This window comes from Notamacropus eugenii, chromosome 2 (genome assembly GCF_028372415.1).
Source record: "Notamacropus eugenii isolate mMacEug1 chromosome 2, mMacEug1.pri_v2, whole genome shotgun sequence".
Taxonomy (NCBI): Eukaryota; Metazoa; Chordata; class Mammalia; order Diprotodontia; family Macropodidae; genus Notamacropus; species Notamacropus eugenii.
In genome coordinates this window covers 200,444,280-200,463,858 of record NC_092873.1, presented here as the reverse complement: position 1 = coordinate 200,463,858, position 19,579 = coordinate 200,444,280, and the positions used below count along the sequence as shown (strand labels likewise).

Sequence of the window (19,579 nt, the reverse complement as noted above, 5' to 3'; positions counted from 1 at the left end):
AGTGAGTGAACAAATTAATTGGAAGGAAAACAGCTTAACATTTTGATTGGTTTACAAGATCAGTTTAGCCTGTTCATAACCCTTAATCTTCACTGAGCCATTAACTTAAATTATCTAAGATGAACCAGATTGGTTAAAGTCTTTTTACCAAGGTCACATAGCTAATAAGCATGTTAATTGAAAGAAGACTGGAACTCAAGTCTTCTGCCTCCGTGTCTAGTATTTCACTACACCAACAGATGTCACTACTTGACTAGTTTCTGGTTCACTGCTTAACGTAAATGTATTTTTCCTGGTACTTTTAGTATTGTCTATGCTTACTCTATACATTCTATGTAAAACTCCAAGGAACTCTTATTTCCATGGGATTTTATGATTCACCAAGCAGTTTTCCCCCTGGAAAAATATTGTCAAAGCTTTTTGAAGGAACTCTGCACCTATAGTAAGGCTGTCATCTTTTGGACAGGAATTATTTAGAAGTTGGCCTATTTTAAAACCACAAAAATAGCTGGTTTATGAATATGCCTCAAAGGTACACAAATAAAAAAAAAACTTTGTTTTGCACTAATAAATATAAACTCCCAGTTAAAAAATTTTAAAATATTAATGTATAAGGCACAAAATTTTGTGATCATTTATCGTGGTTTAGAGAACTTAATTTTCTTAAAGATTTAAAAAACATCCTTTCCATCCAAAAGAATAAATTAAAAAGCACCTCTACCTTGTCCATCTCTGACCTTGATGTTACTGTAGATGCTGAATTCAGTTGAAGTGTTTTATGTTAAAGAGGAGCTTAATAAACATCTCCTAGTTATGAACTACTAGTAATATATCCCACCTTGGGATATATGGGGGGGAATGTTAATATTCTATAGAAGTTTAGGGTAATAAGTGTACGTGGCATAAAATAGCTAATCTTTTATTTTTAAAAATCTGGGATAATTTATACTGATACACATGACATTTTTTTTTCTTGTACATATAATATATATGGTACTCAACAAATCTATGTCTCAGTTGTACACTTTGGCAGAAGTACCTTGAAGTAAAATGTCTTGAGAACATCTCCTTTGTCAAGGCTAATCACCCGGTCTAGTGTATTGACTGATTTGTTTTCCCTTATCTACCAGAACATAACACCTTAGGAGGAAGAATAGGTTCAATTGACCTAAAAATATGAATTACTCATTTCCCAAGGCATAGTGTTGAATTAATTGGAGCTGCAAGTAATAGAAAAGTTTTAAATATAAGGCAAGTTTAGGACTTAGAGGGGTATGATGTGTAGTGTAAAATAAAATCTAGTTTTCTATTTTAACATTTCATTAAAATTTTTTCTTTGAGTTTGGAAGTATGTGATTCTAAACAATAAAAATGAAGGTATACACTACAATTTTATTCATATTATGAAGTTGAAGTGATTATGAAAAGCTCTCCAGTTTTCAATGGTGAAGCATTATTTTGAATTACTACTAATATCTGATGAGTATAACAATAAAATGTAAATTACACAGACCCTCAAACAGTGAAATAGTTGGTTTGAACATAAAGTGGATTTGACCCATTAGTGTAAATTAGAAAACAAAGCCTTTTTATAAGCAGTGCCTAATAAGTAAATAAAGTTGCATCATGCATAATTAGACTATTGCTTTTGTAAATAACTTGTTGAAGGAAATGTTTTCCAAGTTTGATGGATCCGGCAGGAGAATATATCAGCTGATTGTTTACATCCTTTTCATGGGGATATTCCTGCACCCAGAAAGTGGTTCCTTGTACAGTTGCAGTTTCTTCTCCGTATTGCATTACAGGTTTTATATCCATACTGATGAATAGTGGAATTGGAAGTATCAGACCTTCAGAGAAGCATCACGATGATGCATATAAGCAAGAGACATATTAATATGAGACAAAAATTTGTAAAGAGTTCCTGAAGATTTTGACGTGCTTGTTGGGGCATTTCAATAGTTGACGCTCTTCTTATGGCAGAGCGGGTGAGGTACTGGACTTTCTCCATGACACCAGGAAGGCAAAGAGTAGTTGTTTGTGGTTTCTGTTTGTTCAGATTTTAAAATATCTACACAGCTGTTGGTCTTTGAATATTTGTTCTTCTTTTTGCATATAGAATCTGGACCTAATAAAAGAAGAAAAATATTAGAAACATGTATAAATGGTCTTTGGGGAGGGTTTATTCTTCAGAGTTTACTGTTGCCATCTTTATTATGGATTGATATTTTTATTTACAATGCCATTTTATTACTACATAAAACAAAAGCCCCAGTATCACTGTTGAGTCTGCTGTGGCAGAACATTTGGGATGTTATTAGTTATGTTTCCTAGGCCTCTCAAGTATCTGTGAAGCCAGGATGTGAAAAACTAGACTGCCACAGTATGAAAATGCTGCTGTGTTTCACCAATATAGTACTTTACCATTGAGATGGGTGATTTATTAAGCAATTGGTGCTCTAGTAGCCCCAAGAAAAATATCTTTTTCTCCTAAAATAATCAGGGAGCCTTATTCTCTTGTTAAAATAAATGTCTGCAATAGAAATCAATGCCATGGATGTTGAAGTTGGCTGAAATAAAATGTCTGAATTGGAAAATGTTAATTGGCAAGATCGACTCAGTGGTTTTTTTTAGTGGTCACATATTCCTAGATGCTATTAAACAGTTAAGTTTTATTAAGTTGTACAATTTTCGTGCTACACTTTTACCAGTACAAAATATTTTAGTAGCTTTGTTAGGTACTTGAATTGTTTTGTGTAATAGGCAGTTTCTGACTTACAAGTTGGTGCCGTAAGTACATTATAACTTTTGAGTAAATTCTGCTATTCTCCTTCTCCCTCCACTTTCTGTTTCCTCCATCCTTTGAGGCTCTTCCTCATTTTAAAAGCTTGATGTTCAGAGTAAAGTAAGATTGAGTGGCACCCTCTCCCTCTATAATTTGGAGCTTTTGGGGGCAGGAAAGCAGAAATGTTTCTAGCACTTTCAATTAGAACTTTGAATATATCTGCCCATGCAATCTTATCTACATAGAAAGTGATAATCACAGATAAGGGAGTGAATGATATCATTAAAGGAGAGAGTATATATAAAGAAGACTGAGAACAAAGCTTTCAGGGACAACTATACTTGGTGCATTTGAGAGGAGAATGAACCAGTGAAGAAAATGAGATTAGGTTACACGGGAGAATATGGAAATCAGTAGGGTAAAGATGAGGGGAAAAAAGAAGATATCAAAAAGAATGGGGTAAGCTGTCAAAATAAAAGGAATAAGGATCTGCTAGTTTAAGACATAATTGCTAACTTTGGAGAAAGCAGCTTAGTTAAAGGGTAGAGACAAGCCAACGTTAGAGAAGATAAAGAAGTGAGTGATCTATGATGAAATGGAAGCAATGTTGACTACATTTTCTAAATATTTAACAATGAGGTGGGGAGGAGAAAGCTTGATCTACCTTATGAGGTGTAGGAAAGGATTTTTGTTATGTTGATGAGACTCATCATGTTTCCAAGTCAGAGGGATGGAAATAGAAATTGAAGATGGGAGAGAAGGATTAATTGATAGAGTGATAGCACGAAGAGGGATAATATCAAAGGATGTATCTGGTAGTTATTCTTGTCAAGAAAAGGGCCACCTCATCCTCTGAGATTGGAAGAAAGAACGTGATAGATGAAGCCATAGAAAAGGTTTTTTTTTAATTTTTAGCATTTCTATTTAAAGTTTTGAGTTCCAAATTCTATCCCTCCCTCACTTTCTTTCCTCCATTGTCCTTGAGATGGTAATCAACCAGAGAATAAAAGTTATACATGTGCAATTATGTAAAACATTTCCATTTTAGTAATTTTGTACAAAAAGATTCAAATAAAAAAATGAAAGAAAGTGAAATAGCATGTTTTAGTCTATTCAGTCAGTATCTGTTCTTTGGAGATAGATGGTATGCTTGATCATTAATCCTTTGGGATTGTCTTGAATCATTGTTGCTGAGAATAGTGAAGTCATTGTTCTTCATTAAACAATATTGCTGTTACTGTATACAAAGTGCTCCTGGTTCTGTGCACTTAACCTGTGTATATCAGTTAATGGTTTTTCTGAAATCATCCTGTTTGTCATTTCTTAAAGCACAGTTGCAGTCATGTACCATAGTTTGTTTACCCATTTCCCTTTGATTTGATGGATATCCCTTTGATTTCCAATGCTTAGCTATCATAAAAAGAGCTGCTATAAATATTTTGGTGCAAATTGGTCCTTTTCTCTTTTCAGATTTTTTGGGATTATAGAGCTAGCAGTGATATTTCTCAATCAAAGGATGTATACAGTTTTATAATCTTGTAGGCATAGTTCCAAATTGCCCTCCAGAATTGTTGGATCTGTCCACAACTCCACCAACAGTGCATTAGTATCCCAGTTTTCCCATATCCCCTTCAACATTCAACATTGTCCTTTACTACCATTTTAGCCTATCAGAGTGGCTATCTTCTAGGTGGTGCCTCATAGTTGTTTTAATTTGGATTGATCAGTAGTGATTTATTTAGAACGTTTTTCATATGACTTTGAAACTGCCTGCCAGTTCATATCCTTTGACCATTGGGGAATGGCCTGTATTTTTATAAATTTGATATTTTTGAATTTTGAAATTCATGCTAGAAAGGTTTTGAAGTGTAGAAAAAGTGGCTTAATGAATTCTTTTTATGTCCTCTGTCCATCTGTTAAGAAAGGAGGTATTAAGAGTGAGAAAGGTTTTAGATGAGTGATTGTGGGAGTTTGATGGAGAATCAGTCAAATTAAAGATATAGTGTATCTGGGAGGGTCTGATTAACTTTTGATACAATAACATTTCTAGGGCATCCAGTCAGCCCAGTTTCATTCCTTTGCAGTTTTCAGTAGCGGGGGAGTATGGGCAAGGTAGCGACCTAGGTCTGTATGTTAAAGGGGCAGGAAAATGGAACTGAATTGATAAAAGGGAAGAGATTCATTCCTAGATGATAGTTCTTGTTTGAAATGGTTGACTTGAGTCAATGCTGTGAGAGAAGTAAAATCAGAACAGAGGTGGTGGACTAGAAGAACAGGATTGGAGAGTAAAACTGTCATGATTGACAGAAGCAAGTTCAAGAAGAGTGAGGCAATGGAATGACAGAGAATTGTGATTAAATAAGAGAATTTTATAGTTCTGAATCTTAGAAGTGAAGCAGTTTAGAGTGATCATGAGGTCTGTGTGACCACCTCTTTGGCTGTCCTAAATAGCAGTAGCTAGGTTGCAGATGGTGTAGTATATTGGGTCTCAAGTCAGGAAACCCTGAATTCAAATTCAGTCTCTGACATTTCCCTTCTGTATGACTCTGAACAAGTCATTTAACCTCTTGTATGCCAAATGGGGATAATAAAGTACCTACCTCCCAGGGTTGTTGTAAGGATATTTCTTTTGCAAACCATGAATCACTATATGAATGCTAGCCATAATGATTGATGATGATGATGATGATGATGATGATGATGTAGTAGAGGTCATGGAAGTTTGACGAGCTTGGTGACTCAATAGGTCAAGGTGTTAGTAATCTACTTGAAATTGAACTCACTGATTATTTACGGAAGTGGTTGGACAGAGGAAAACAAGATGGTAAAGGCAGGGTGAGGTTTATAGAATCATGGGACTGGAGCTAGAAAAGACCTCATGAGAAAAAATGAGGCCCTGGATGCCTGCATGACTTTCCCAGGTCACAAAGTATAGATGTGATGTCAGAAGTAGGATTTTAAATGCTGGTCCTCTAACTCCATAGCCAGTACTCTCTCCACTGCGTAGGGTATAGGAGTAGAATGAGCAGCATTGTATAAGATAATAAGTGGTGAATTCTGTGGTGAATTAGGTGTTCTCATTTACTGTCAGGACATAATTAGGTAATGGCATTTGGGTTCTCTAGTGAATAGAGTGCCAGCTCTGAAGTCAGGAAGGCTAATCTTCCTGAGTTCAAATCTGAACTCAGACACTTTAATAGCTATGTGACCCTCAGCAAGTCATTCAACCTTGTTTGCCTCAGTCCTCATTTGTAAAGAATGAGCTAAAGAAGGAAATGGCAAACCAGTCCAGTATCTTTGCCAAGAAAACCCATATGGGGTCAGAGTCAGACAGGACTAGTACAATTGAATGGCAAGAACAACAAAACTTGCATCATACGTAAATAAGTTAGAAAGTATAGAGCAAGAAAATGTGAAACAAGGAGGAAATTAGCAACTTTAAAGAAATCAAGTGCAAAAGTCTTGTTTGAAATCTTGTGGTTTTGGGTAGAATTGAATAAGGAAGGATTTTTTTTTTTTAAATAGAGCTAGAGACGGGACTTGTTATTTCTTTGGTACATACAGATCTCTCTGAGGAACTTAATCATTTGTTTTAGTAAATATCGTGCCCAGGCTCACATAGTTGAGTATATGTTAGAGGAGGGACTTGAACTTAAACCTTTCTGACTCAAAGGGCAGTATATTATTCTGCCTCTCAGTATACTCACAGTCTTTTTAAGAAAGTATGTTTGATCAGTTATCATATTAATAATGTATCTTAAAGTCATAGAATTTTAGAGCTAATGAGATTTATGTCTTAAAAGTTTGACCTCATTAATTGTGCAGGCTCATGGAGAAAGGATCCTAGAAGCAACAAATTGGCATTAAAGGAACTAAAGGCAAGATCTCTGGTCTTTTTGTCTGATGTTCATTTTCTGAAATAATTTTAAAATATATTTTATAAATATGATTAGGTTAAAAACACGTATGATTTAAATATTAAACTATTGATTAGTGTGTAACCAGTTAACTGAACCTGTTTTATGTTTATGGGGGCAAATTCCAGATTGCAATCAGTGAACTGCAATAGGTTACTGAGAATACAATAGTAGCCACATATTACTATCTATGAAATTGAGAAATTCAGATTGTTATACACAGAGGTAGGGCTCTCTCTCTCTCTCTCTCTCTCTCTCTGTATATGTGTGTGTGTAAGATTATGAGGTTAATATGACCCCTGTTTTTGAAAGTTCTTTATGACCTACATTACATTATAGCTAAATTTTTGCCATGGTTGATGGGCTGGTTGTTTGTTTTTCTTTTCACAAATAGCCATGCTGGCTGTGAGTTGCATACCTTTCCCTTATCTCCCGCAATTGAACTTGTTAGTAGCCATAAGTGATATTTGATGGAGACAGGCAGAGGAGATTAAAAACTTATGTTTTGCCTGCTATTTAAAAATTAAGCCTTTGGGATAATCAGTTATGGGACTATATTTTGGATTCCAACCTTGTCATCTCACATAGTGCTCTACTTCCATATTAGGTTTTTTGATTGTGGATTTGTATTATTTAGGTAAATGAAAAACAGAAAATTAAGGGCATTTGTGATCTTGGCATTTAGAATCTGAACACTCTTAATGTGGAATAATCTTTTGAAATCCAAACAGTAGGTAGCAGTTTTACATAAAAATACTTTTGTTTATTTTAGGAGTACAGAAATTTTCTCAAGGCAATATAGTTACTTGTGGCTTCCTGATAAGAATTTTCTAAGCCTGTTGTTTAACTTTGTTTGTTTTGTTGTTTGTTTTGTAACAATTTTGTTTATTAATGGAAAGTATAAATGGGAAGGAAGAAGAAATGAAATTTAAAACCAATTGATTTACTACTTTCTGTAGACTTCAGTTTGAAAATACAGATAAACCCTTGCTTCACAGAATTTATTTTAAATATTTATTGTGCCTACTATGTGCCAGGGCCTCAAGGAAGTTTATAGTTTAATAGAGCTATGTTTGCAATTTTTTATTTTTTGCTCATGACTCAATATTCTTTGCTGAAAGAACTGAGGCACATTGAATGTTTAAGTTGGTAACTAAGAAGGATTCCTGGACATGCAGGCTTCTTATCCATTAACCAGGCTTCCACCTCCACCGCCCTAATCTAGTCCCTCTTTTTTTCTTTAATTTAGCTGGATTTTCCCAGGAGAGCAGGCAGTTTTGCATCTTATAGAATAGAGGTGTTTTGCTCTTTGCAGTATCAGGCTTAGAAAAGCAAGCAGCAAACTACAGCTGAGAGTAGGAACTTGGGAAAAGTGAATGTCTCAGATGTGGTTACTTAGGGGAGAAATTTTGCAAGAAACCTGAGGAAACTTACAGCGTACTAATATAGTGCAATATACTGAGAAGTGGTAATAGAGGGATATAACACATAGGAAGTGCTATTCAGGGAAGGGTGTTTTGGTCTAGGCATTCATGTGGATTATGAATGAAAACTATAGGGCAGTAGATTATCATGCCTTTACATGATAACAATTGTAATACTGATTTCATTATTCTAAGAGCAAGAGGTAGAGATGAGGTGTGGCTTTTGTCTGCTGGGTAAGTAGGTGGATGATTGGACAGGACGTAAGGAATATGGGCCTGGTAGATGATGTGTGGTTAGGTGAGTTTTCACTTACTGATCTTACCAGTAAGGATAGCTCAGTCTCAGCAAAATCCGAAAGTTGAGGGCAGGAGGGGCAGGAGTTTGATTAAAAAAATCAACAAATTTACTTGAAAAGAGAATTTTGTTTACATTATGAAATGGCAACATTCTCCATGTCTCAGAAATTGAAAAGACTTTCATAGTTTTCCTACTCAAATGCATACGTTTATAAGAATCCCCTACAGAACTTAACTCAACAGTTGGCTGTTCAGCCTGTTACTTGAATGCTGCCACCAGGCCCCATGAGTACTCTTGGAAAAAATACTAATGGATTATAGATGAAACTTTTTTTGTTTGGAAGGATGGTAACTAGTTCTGCAGCCTATTATGCATTGGAGTTATACCAATTGTATTATTTCTGCTATACTTTATAGTCTTTTTTAGAATTTCACTTTTCCTTTTTTGCACTTAGAATTTGTACAGCTTTCTAGCTCTTGGTTTTTCCTGGCCATTTACCATTCTCTATACTTATCTCAAAATTAAACAGAATTTCTTGTCAAAGGATCCCCTGACTGAAGAGCTGCAGTTTATGAAACTTTCTTTTTATTTCTGCCTGGATATTTCTGTCAATATAACTGGGCCTAAAGGTTGTATTTGATAATATGTCTATTTTACAAATTGAGTCACTTTAGAGAGATATGGTTAATAGTTTTTAGATAATTTTGGGATAAAATAATCTGATTACTAACTACTTTATAGAGTTGATTTTTCTTGCAGTTGCTTTTGGGCAAATTGATATTAAGGGAATTCATAAGAGTCATCCATAGTCAGTTTTACATCATCACTCTTGTCTGTATCCAGAAGGCAGTTTTGGCTGATTATTTTCAATAATATTATTTTCAGTCTTTTTAAATGTGAAACTACAAAGACATAATTAAGGCTGCCACAGTTTGGGTGGTAGCATACATGACCACTAGAGGCCCTCAGACTACTGCTTAAATTTTCTTTTTGTCTAGTCTTAATTTTTAATGTTTGAATTATTATATGTTTTTTTGAATTGCAAACAAATAATTGTTGAAAAAGAAGAGGGGAGAGTATTAGTGTTGCTTTTTTGTCCGTGACAAGAAAGGCCATGTATATGGCTTGGGGATTTAGCCATGATATTGTAGCTAATTTAATATACTTTCCCTTCAAGAAAACATCTGCTCTGTGACACCTCTGATCACCTCTGGTCAACCATGTGTCTGATTGATACTTCAGAAAAATTGATTGACTCTGTACAATAAGAACTGTAGAGAAATTGCATAGGGAATTCTCATGTTACTAGATCTCACAGTGAAATCAAGGGTCACTGAGGGAAAGGCAGCTTGAAGAGGGTTAAGAAAGAGGTCATTTGAGTTTTTTAACTTGTCAGTGCATGAAGAACCAAAAAAAAAAAAAAAAGCTAGCTGCCAACATTGTTGCACCCTCCAGTCAGTCCTATGTGATTCCCCCTCCCCCAACTCCAACTTACCCATTTGAATCCTGAGAAATGAACAATGAGTGCCTATTTAAGATCAGCAAGCAAGTTTATGTGAGGACGTATTAAGCATTTACTGTATGGAAGGCACTGTGCTAGACAGAAACTGGTGATACAAAAAATGGTGAAAACTCTGGCTGTGTGTGTGTGTATACATACGTATATACACACAAAGTATATGGAAGGTATTTTCAGAGAGGGGATTTGAGCTGAGTCTCCGAGCTGGAGTTGAGGAAGTAGAGCATTCCAGTCATGAGGGATCATATGCACATTTGTATTTGTTCATTAAAAAAGGCAGTTTAGAAGATAACTTTTTTAGGTTACACAAAGAAATGAATCACATCGCTGTATCTTGTGGTGGTAGAAGTTGAACATTTTGTCCATTAAGAAAATAATACTATCAATTTAATTTCTAAATTTATTTTAAATTTAATAAATTGAAAATTAAGATTTAAAGACTTCTGAAACAAATTTTAATTCATTATTGAAATAATACAAATTAAAAACCCTAATTTCTCTTCAGTAATGATGTCAATATTTTAGGAGATTTAACTCCTTCTGTTTAATGGTTCTACTCCTTTGTTTTTACAATATCCTGCATCAGCACATGCCAAATTTTAAAATGTTATTTATGTATTTACCATCAACAATTAGCAAATGACTTTTAATTTCTCCTTTTAACGCAGCAGCAGTGAGATTTAAAAGTAATTAATATCAGTAAACATGTCACTTTCTGAAACTTAATAAGTTCCATGCATACTTTAATGGGAGGGGATGGGAACAAAATGAGGTGAGCAGCAGCAGCAGCAGTAGTGGTGGTGCTATGGACCTTTGATATCTACCTGACCAGGGAATAAAATAATAATAAAAGTAATAAAATAGCTAGCATTTATATAATGCTATGTATATTTATATAAATATTTACATATTTATATAAAGCACTTTACAAATCTTATTTTATTTTCACAACAACGCTGGGAGGTATGTGCTATTAATATCCTCTTTATAGATAAGGGAACTGATGCAGAGGGTGACAGTCCCTGGTCACACAGCTAGCTTTTATTAGAGACAGGACAGGAATCCCAGGAGTTCTTCCAACTGGGCTTTTACTTTACACATGTTGTCATGCTGCCTTGCAGTTTGCCCTACTAAAGGGACATGCTTTGACTCAATATAATGAAACCTATACTATGATAAACTAGTTTTATAATAGGATTTTATGGTATTTTTCAGCCCTGTGGGTGATATTCTATTTATATGGAACTGTATGTGAGAAAATGAAGTGCCAGTAAAGTGAAAGAACTTGAATACTCATTGTGTGTCAGGTGGTACAGATATCATTGTCTGACCATTTCACTGTGTGCTTAGGAAGAGAAAATTTATGTGAGAAACCAACACTGGTAGCCTTCCTGAACTGCAGGGCCCTTATGTGACATTAGTGAAATTAAACGCTCTTCCCCAGCTTTTCTTAGCAGTGTACTTTGCATACAAGTGCACTCTTGAGATCTGTTGATTTTTGGAATCTCTCAACCTCTCCTTTTTAGGCCTGTTTTGTTTTCTCTCTTTTAAGGTATATCTACTGTTTCTCCTGCATTCTCCTGTCATTCTCTAGTTGAAACCTTATACAAAAGTCAGCTTTTAGTTATTTATAATTTAGTGTGAATTTAAATCAACTCTCACATATTTTACATTTTAAACTTTATATCTTGTTGTGGAATGAAATCCACATTATTGTGATTTCAGGTGTCAATTGATCAGATGAGGATGGGCAAAGTAATATAAGGAAGGAGTGCTGACTTTTTTTTTGTCTTAGTTCTGATAGAAGCAGTGTGCTCTGGCAAGCCACTGAATTCTTTTGGTCATCAGTTTGTTTTAAATTTAGGGGTGTTCTGAGACAACTCTAAGATCTCTTTCAGCTCTTAAATTTTATCACTCGTTGCATTTTTCTGGTACATCTTAAATTATGTTCGGGAGCTAGCCTATGGATAATTGGCTTTAATGCTAAGAATATAAGTTAGTCATCCTAGATGTTAACTTATATTTGTTGATTCAACTTTTAGCCAGAAGTTCCAGTTTTCAGTTTAAAGACTGCTTTTAAACTTGAGCATGTATAAATAAAAATCTGTTATAAAACAGAACGTATTGATTTTTAGCAGTGTATTTATTCATTCAGGATTTTCCCCAGCTCCTTGTTGTACATGGTTTTGAAATTTTGTTAATCTTTTAGAGATTAGCTCTTTGAATTCTAATGGGAACTCACCAACTTAAAATATAAGGTATTTAATTTAATCTTGATGTGATCTGATCATTTCTAAAACAAGTGCATGTATAAATATATATGTATATATGTATTCTTGTGTCTGATAGAGTATTTTATAGAAATAAACAGCATATTCTTAAAAGAGCTCCATTATTATGTAAACAAATGGCACATCAGATCATAAATTTACAGCTAGAAGGGGTCTGCCAACTCTAGAAGATGAGGAAACTGAGCCTTGGAAGTGGCTTGCTATTGTACACAAATAAGTAGCAGAGTAATAATTTCAACCCAGGTCCTTTGACTTCAAAACTCATATTTGTTCTTAAAGCTTATCTGGTCCGTAGTTAGTGCTTGCTAAAATTTTCTTATTTGCACAGACAGCTCTACAAACTAAGGTAAAATATCTACCACAGTGAGAGGTGGAAAGGAACTTTAGATGAAATTTGTGCTAAGCAGGGATTATTAATCTGGGACCTGTGAACCTGATTTTTAATATTTTGATTAATTTGTTTCAAAATAATTGATCTCCCTCCCTATGTATTTTATTTTTACACATTTCAGAACATTATTCTGAGGACCATAAGCCTCTACAGCTTGTTAATGTGTTCTATGACACAAAAATAGGTTAAGAACCCCTGTTGTAGAGAAAACCAAAGTTCCCGCTTTTCAAAAAAAAAAATCATAGTGATGCTTGAAGCTTCAAGTAAATTCCTAGGGCAGGAAGGTAAAATTATGTGTTAGAACGATATTTTATCCCAAGTGAAAACAAGAACATAGAAAGGAAAAAACTGGTTTAAAGTCAGTCATTGGCAGAAATATATTAAATCACATGCAGAGTCAAATGAAGCAGCCCAGAATTCTCATTCTAACAGAAAGCACTCTATATTATTAGATTCAAGTGGTTGTTTTCTAATTAGGAAAGACTATTTTTCCCTATGTTCTATAAATATTTTGAGGATCACCAAGTAGCTTTTAATGCTTGGTATTCAGTTTAGCTTAGATCACGATTTTTAACATGGTGTTAGGTCATGTAGAAGTGCTCCTTTTTTAAAAAAAGCATTTTCTCTTGAACAAAAAAAACACAGTCCTTGAAATAAGTTTATGGCATTTACATTCTTCAGTTGTTAATTTCAGTATAAAGAGTTGTAACTGTTACTGAAAAAATCAGTGTATTGTACAGTCACAGGAATGTTTACAATTCTACAAGATGTAAGTAAAAGTTCTATCCTTGTGTTACCTCTTAATTTTTTCAGTTAAAATTATTCAGTAGGAAGTGATAATGAGGAAGTATATAATAACAGTATTATGAAAGATGCTAAAAGTGAATATAATTTCACAATTAGTATTTATAAAATGAATTTGTGTTAAAGGTATGTTAGTCCTTTTTGGACTTTTTGACCTTGAAGTGTTTTGTGTGTGTGTGTGTGTGTGTGTGTGTGTGTGTGTGTGTTTAAAGGACTTATCCCCTCTCAAAGATGGGGAAACTGAGGTATATGCATTAATGTGTTCTGGGGGAAGTGTTTTTATTTAGAAGCAAAACTTTTTAATTAGATTTTTAAGTGATGTCTGGCTCAGAACTAAAATATACAAATCATTCAAAAACAGCATAATGGCTTTGTTTCAACATATATAAAAAAGACTAAAATCTGAGTAGTGGATTAAAGAGTTACCAAAGATAGTTAAAAAATAAGTCTCTTACCTTGGCTGCTCAGATAATTGCAAACATGTAGTGCAGTATGCTCTCAGTTGTCTGAAGTCCTCGTGTTTTACTGGCACCTTTTTTTTGAATGTCACTATATTTGTGGAAACAGTTGAAGTAGGTGGAGAAAGAGAAGTTTCAGAGGGAGGACCCATGATGTCATACACTAATTGAGAAGTTGTGATTGGTTATTATATACCTCAACACTGAGATTATCCAATCAAACTCACTGAAACCGTGATTAATACTACTTTAGAACTGCAAAGGTCACCAGCCTTTGATATTTTACTTATTGAAAAAAGCAAATGGTGAACTATAAGGCTGGTTCTTATATAAAAGAGAGTGCCATGTTTGCTCTTGATAGTTTGTTTTGTTTTTGTTCAGAAAGCTTTTAAAGAATCCCCTCCCCTAGATGTTTTTGGTGTATTATAAAATTTTCATATTGTAAAAATTTCAAGTAGTAAGTGATTTATTTACAGAACTTTTCAAGTTGCAGTAATAATAAGGAACTTGATGCTTCTAATTAGATGCATTCCCATTGAGTCACTGGGCCAAAGTGCTATCTCTGTTCAGTTTTATATTTAATTCTGTGATTGTCTAATATTAAAAGTTTAAAAGAATTTTGAATTTTTTTCATTTAAACACAAATTGATACATCCTTAGTACGTGTTCATATGTGCATACATACACACACACGCATACATATACATTCAGTGGTAATCACTTTTTAATTCTTTTTTTTTTTAAAGTTTTTGTAAAAAGGTCATTTATTTGAAAGCTAAGCAAGAACAAAAGCACAAGCCATTGATTTTAACACTCCTGTTCTAACGTGGTCTCTGGAATGAGTAGGCATAGATTTGACTCATTTCTGTTACATAGCATTGGTCTCACCAATGTTCACATGTAAATGCTGCGTTTCTGCTGGATTCTTATTTCAGCTATTTTTAGGCTGGATCCCAAAGGTTATGCCTCTCTAATTTGCTAATGTATATGGAGGGATGTATAGACATATGCTTACTATGTAAATATAGTTTAAATTAAAATTTATTAAAACAGCTAAAGGGTGATTGCTAGCATATGTGTGTTGTGTATGGGTATATATCTCTTCTAGGTAATTAATTTGCTTAAGCATTTTAAAATTTCTGCTTTCAGAAATAAAAACTTAAGTTTAATATTTCTAAGGTACAAAAAGCATTCCAAAATCTTTTTTTAAAAAGTGATGTATTGTTTTAGGGATTTCTTGTTTATTTTTGTTTGTGTTCAGTGTATACTATGGAATTTGTAAAAAAAAAAAAATATAGTACATTTACTCTGCATTTTTATATGCATTGATATTAGTTCTACATAAGCAAATCAAGTAGCCTTTAAAATCTGCAGCTGCTGTTTTATGTGTCCTTAAATGGATATCTTCTGGTATTCCTCCAGAGGAAGATAAGAATCCATATCTGGGAGCATTTTTTCATTCTCCATTTATTTAAAGAACCAGTGAAAACTGATTTTAAAATAATATTTTGGGAGAAAATGTTTTATGGATATAATAAAGTAAAAATGGAATACCTGAAAAGTATACATAAAAATGAATGAAATGAGTAGTTTTTCCTACAGAACTTTAAAAACCTCATATTTCTCTTGTTCTCTTGTGTTTAATACTTTTTCCAAGTGAAAAATGTTGTGTAGCTAAAATTTTAAATCCCATTCATTCCAGAGTACATTTCTGTTACTTTTGTGAACTATTATAGAGCAGAAGATTCAGAGAATGGGAGATTTAAAACAGATTTACAGTATATATTGATATTATGACAAATGGGGAGAGACAGAAGCCAACAGACTCTTGATAACTTTAAAAAATGATGTTTTAAATCTGGATGGTATCTATTAAAATCCGAACATATCTGGATGGATATCTTTTTTATTAGGAAAAGAAAAAATTTGAAGTCATTAAAAAGAAGAAAGTTTGCAATTCTTGGAAAATGGAGTTTGGTGGTAATTTAGTTTGATAAACCAGAAGTTTACTGTATGCTTAATTCTAATATGCTCATTATGTATTTGTTTATTAATTTCCTAGGGATTCAGAAAATTAGCAGAAATAGTATGTAGGAATAACAACGTACAAACGAAGAATTTCTTCTCTTTTGTGTATAAGTATGAAGAGATGCCTGTGTTTGGCCTACTCTTGTCTTAGAGTCTAAGCCTCTTTTTAAAAAACAAGGAGTGCAAACACTTAAGAAATGTCAGTGTGCTTTTGAATGTATTCTGAGCCTTAGAGTTGCTATGTGTTCTAGGCACTATGCTGAACAATAACACACACACACACACACACGCAGAAAGAGTTTGCTTTCAAGGAAATGTAGTAGTCAATAGGATTGAGGGTTTAGCTGGTATTAAAAGTATTCATGGCTGGTATGAGTAGATTCTGAGGAGGAACTTGACCATTAGAACAGGGGGGAGGTTAGAGTTGGAGGAGATTCTGACTGAACCCTCACAATGTGCCAAGCTTTGTGTTAGGTACAGGAGTGGGAGTAGATCCAGGGGAAGGTACTCATCGGAGCATGGTGGACAAATACAGAGTTAGAAGCAGGAGCAAAGGATTGACTGGTCTGGGCCTTGCAGATTGTAGGGGCAGAAGAGATGTGTGTAGAGGGAGAAGATGGGGGAGCATTTTGAGACCAAGCAAATGTGTAGATAAAGGAAAGCTTTGGGTGGAGCTTAGTGTTCTGCCCTCTAGCATTCCTGTTAGAGGGAAGAGGAGGCTGAGATTAATCATTAGAATTGCCTCAGCATTTCAATTTGAAGTTTTTATTCTTTCCAAGTCAACAAGCATATATTTAGCTCCTACTCTATGCCAGGCACTGTGCTATATACCAAGAAAGTTAAAAACAACCCCTGTCCTCAAGGCACTTAGAATAGAATTAGAATAGGCAGTGAGGAAACAAAACTATCACTTTGTGTATGATGTGATGCTATACTAGAGAACCCTAGAGAATCAACTAAGAAACAACTTATCAAAGTTGCAGCATATAAGACATAAATAAGCAGTATTTCTTTATATGACCAATAAAGCCCAGAAGCAAAAGATAAAAAGAGAAATTCCATTTAAAATAACTGTAAACAATATAAAATACTTAGGAACCTACCTGCCAAGACAAACCCAGGAACTATATGAGCACAGTTACAAAACACTTTCCATACAAGTAATGTCAGATCCAAACAATTAGAAAGATAGCAGTTGCTCATGGATACGCTGAACCAATATCATGAAAATGACAGTTCTCTCTAAAATAATTTATTTATTCAGTGCCATTCCAAACTTCCCCAAAATTATTTGATAGAGGTAGAAAAAAAGTAACAAATCATCTGAAAGAACAAAAGGTCAAGAATATCAGTGGAATTAATGAAAAAAATACAAAGGAAGGTAACTTAGCAGTTCCAGATCTCAAACTATATTATAGAGCAGTAATCATCGGAACTATCTGCTACTGGCTAAGAAATAGAGTGGTGGATCAGTGGAATAGATTAGGTTTACGAGACATAGTGGTAAATTACCACAGTAATTAAATGTCTCACAAACCCAAAGACCCCAGCCTCTGGGATAAAAATTCACTATTTGACAAAAACTGCTGGGAAAACTGGAAAACAATAGGGCCCAAACTAGATATAGACCAATATCTCATACCATACTACCAAGATAGGGTCAAAAGGGATACATGATTTAGACATTAAAATAGTCTGCCTGTAAGATCTATAGAGAAGGGAAGAATTTTTGATCAAACGAGATAGAGCATTACAAAATAGAAAAAAAAAGTAATTTTGATTATAATAAATTAAAAATAAACACAAACAAAAACAAAACCAGTGCAACCTAGATTAGAAGGAAACAATCTTTATAGTAAGTATTTCTGATAAAGGCTTCATTTTTCAAATAAAGAGAACTGAGTCCAACTTATAAAGACTACAAGCCATTTTTCCCTATTGATGAATGGTCAAAGGATATGAACAGGCAGTTTTCAGAAGAAACCAAAATTATCTATAGGCAAATGAAGTGCTCTAAATCACTTGATTAGAGAAATGCAAATTAAAGCAACTCTGAGATACCATCTCACATCTATTAGATTGACTAATATGACAAAAAAGGAAAATGATAAATGTTGGAAGGGATGTGGGAAAATTGGGACACTAATGTGCTGTTGGAGTTGTGAACTGATCCAACCATTCTGGAGAGCAATTTGGAACTATGCCCAAAGTGCAACCAAACTCTGCATACTCATGTATTTCTTAAAAGCAAATGTTTTTGAGAATCTTAGAGCTGAAAAAGATTTCATAGGCTAGGTCAAACTCATACCAGAATAAAGATTTCTTCAGTGTGTGAGTCATGCAGTATATTTTTAAAAACATCTACTGAAGGAGAACCCAGTACTTCCCAGATGATCCTATCCTACTTCTAATTAAGATTTTTTTTATATCATCTCTAATTCTGACACTGAATCTTACTTATTATTCCTGTTTTACTTCTTGGAACCAAAACAGAATAAGTCTACTTTTGGAAGACCACTTCACAATCAGATATTTGAAAATAACTGTTATGCTCCTGTTAAGTTTTCTTCTCCAGGCTAAATCTTTCATTTCTTTCAGCTGACCCTCATCTGAATAGAAGCTCCTTGTAAGTGTGGAAATACCATTGTTTGTACTTTATTGCCAGTGTCTAGCACAGTATCTGGCAAAAAGGGAACTGATTCATAAATTGTATGAAATTGGCTTTAAAGACATTTAATCAATATTTATTGATTGTTTTATACAGCCTAATGCCCAGTCCAGAGATGGGGAACTTATGGCCATCAGGCCACATGTGGCCCCATAGGTCCTCAGATGTGGCCTTTTGACTTAATCCAAACTTCACAGAACAAATCCCCTTATAATAAAAGAATCTGTTGTGTAAAACTCAATCAAAAGGCGGTACCCATGGACCTCTAGAGGGCCTCATCTCCTTTAACTTTTTTTTTTTCACATGAGGTAGGGAGTCCCAGCTTTGAAAACTGTTACAATAGTTCAGGCTAAAGTGAATGAGGGCTTGATCTATGGTGGTGACTGTATCACTGGAGAGAAGAGCACCCTAGGACAGAGCCTTAGTATAAATCCAAGAGAGCACTCCTTTAACCATTCTGCCCCCCCCCCAAACAAACAGAGAAAACCATTCACTGTTGACTTCAGTGTTCCATCTGGCTGTTTCCTTGAATCTTTTCCCATGTTTTGTCTTTACCCCTTTGGCAGTGTGGTTAAGGCTGTTGATTCTCAGAATAATGTTTGTTACTGCACAAAGTAAAATACTTAGAATACATACTCAGAGAGGAGATTAAGAAGAGAAGGTGGCAACAGTTTTAGGGTTTGTGGAAAAGTTAAAGATGAGTATTGAGAAGAACCCATTGACTCCAGCAGTTTAAGAGGTTTTTGGTTATTTTGGAGAGAGCAACTTCAGTTGAATGTGAAGGTCTGAAGCCAGAGTGCGGAGAGTGTAGAAGAGAGTGAGAAGATGAAGCACCTAGTGTAAACAAGTTTCTCAAGGAGTGTAGCAGGCAAGGGGAAGAGAAATGGGAGGATAGTAAGGATGATTGGACCATATGATGATGGCTTCTTTAAGGATTGGGCATGACAGATATATTTTCAGACAGCAGAGAAGGAACCAGTAGATAGAGGGGGTTTG

General features: G+C 34.5%; 2 protein-coding genes across 6 annotated transcripts in view; one reads left to right on the top strand and one right to left on the bottom strand.

The window, feature by feature from the left end:
* CEP85L (centrosomal protein 85 like) overlaps nt 1–19,579 on the top strand; it is a 205,696-nt gene that overhangs the window by 123,740 nt on the left and 62,377 nt on the right. The gene's annotated exons all lie outside the window — the stretch shown is intronic.
* On the bottom strand, nt 1,715–13,989 carry PLN (phospholamban). Its single transcript, XM_072643152.1, has 2 exons — nt 13,885–13,989; nt 1,715–2,128 (listed from the first exon to the last, which is right to left on the bottom strand). The coding sequence occupies exon 2, from the start codon at nt 2,009–2,011 to the stop codon at nt 1,853–1,855; it is 159 nt and encodes a 52-aa protein (XP_072499253.1). The 5' UTR covers nt 2,012–2,128; nt 13,885–13,989; the 3' UTR covers nt 1,715–1,852.

Bases quoted from the DNA above. Each gene is read 5' to 3' on its own strand.
- PLN (XM_072643152.1), bottom strand. From the start codon at position 2,011: ATGGAGAAAGTCCAGTACCTCACCCGCTCTGCCATAAGAAGAGCGTCA.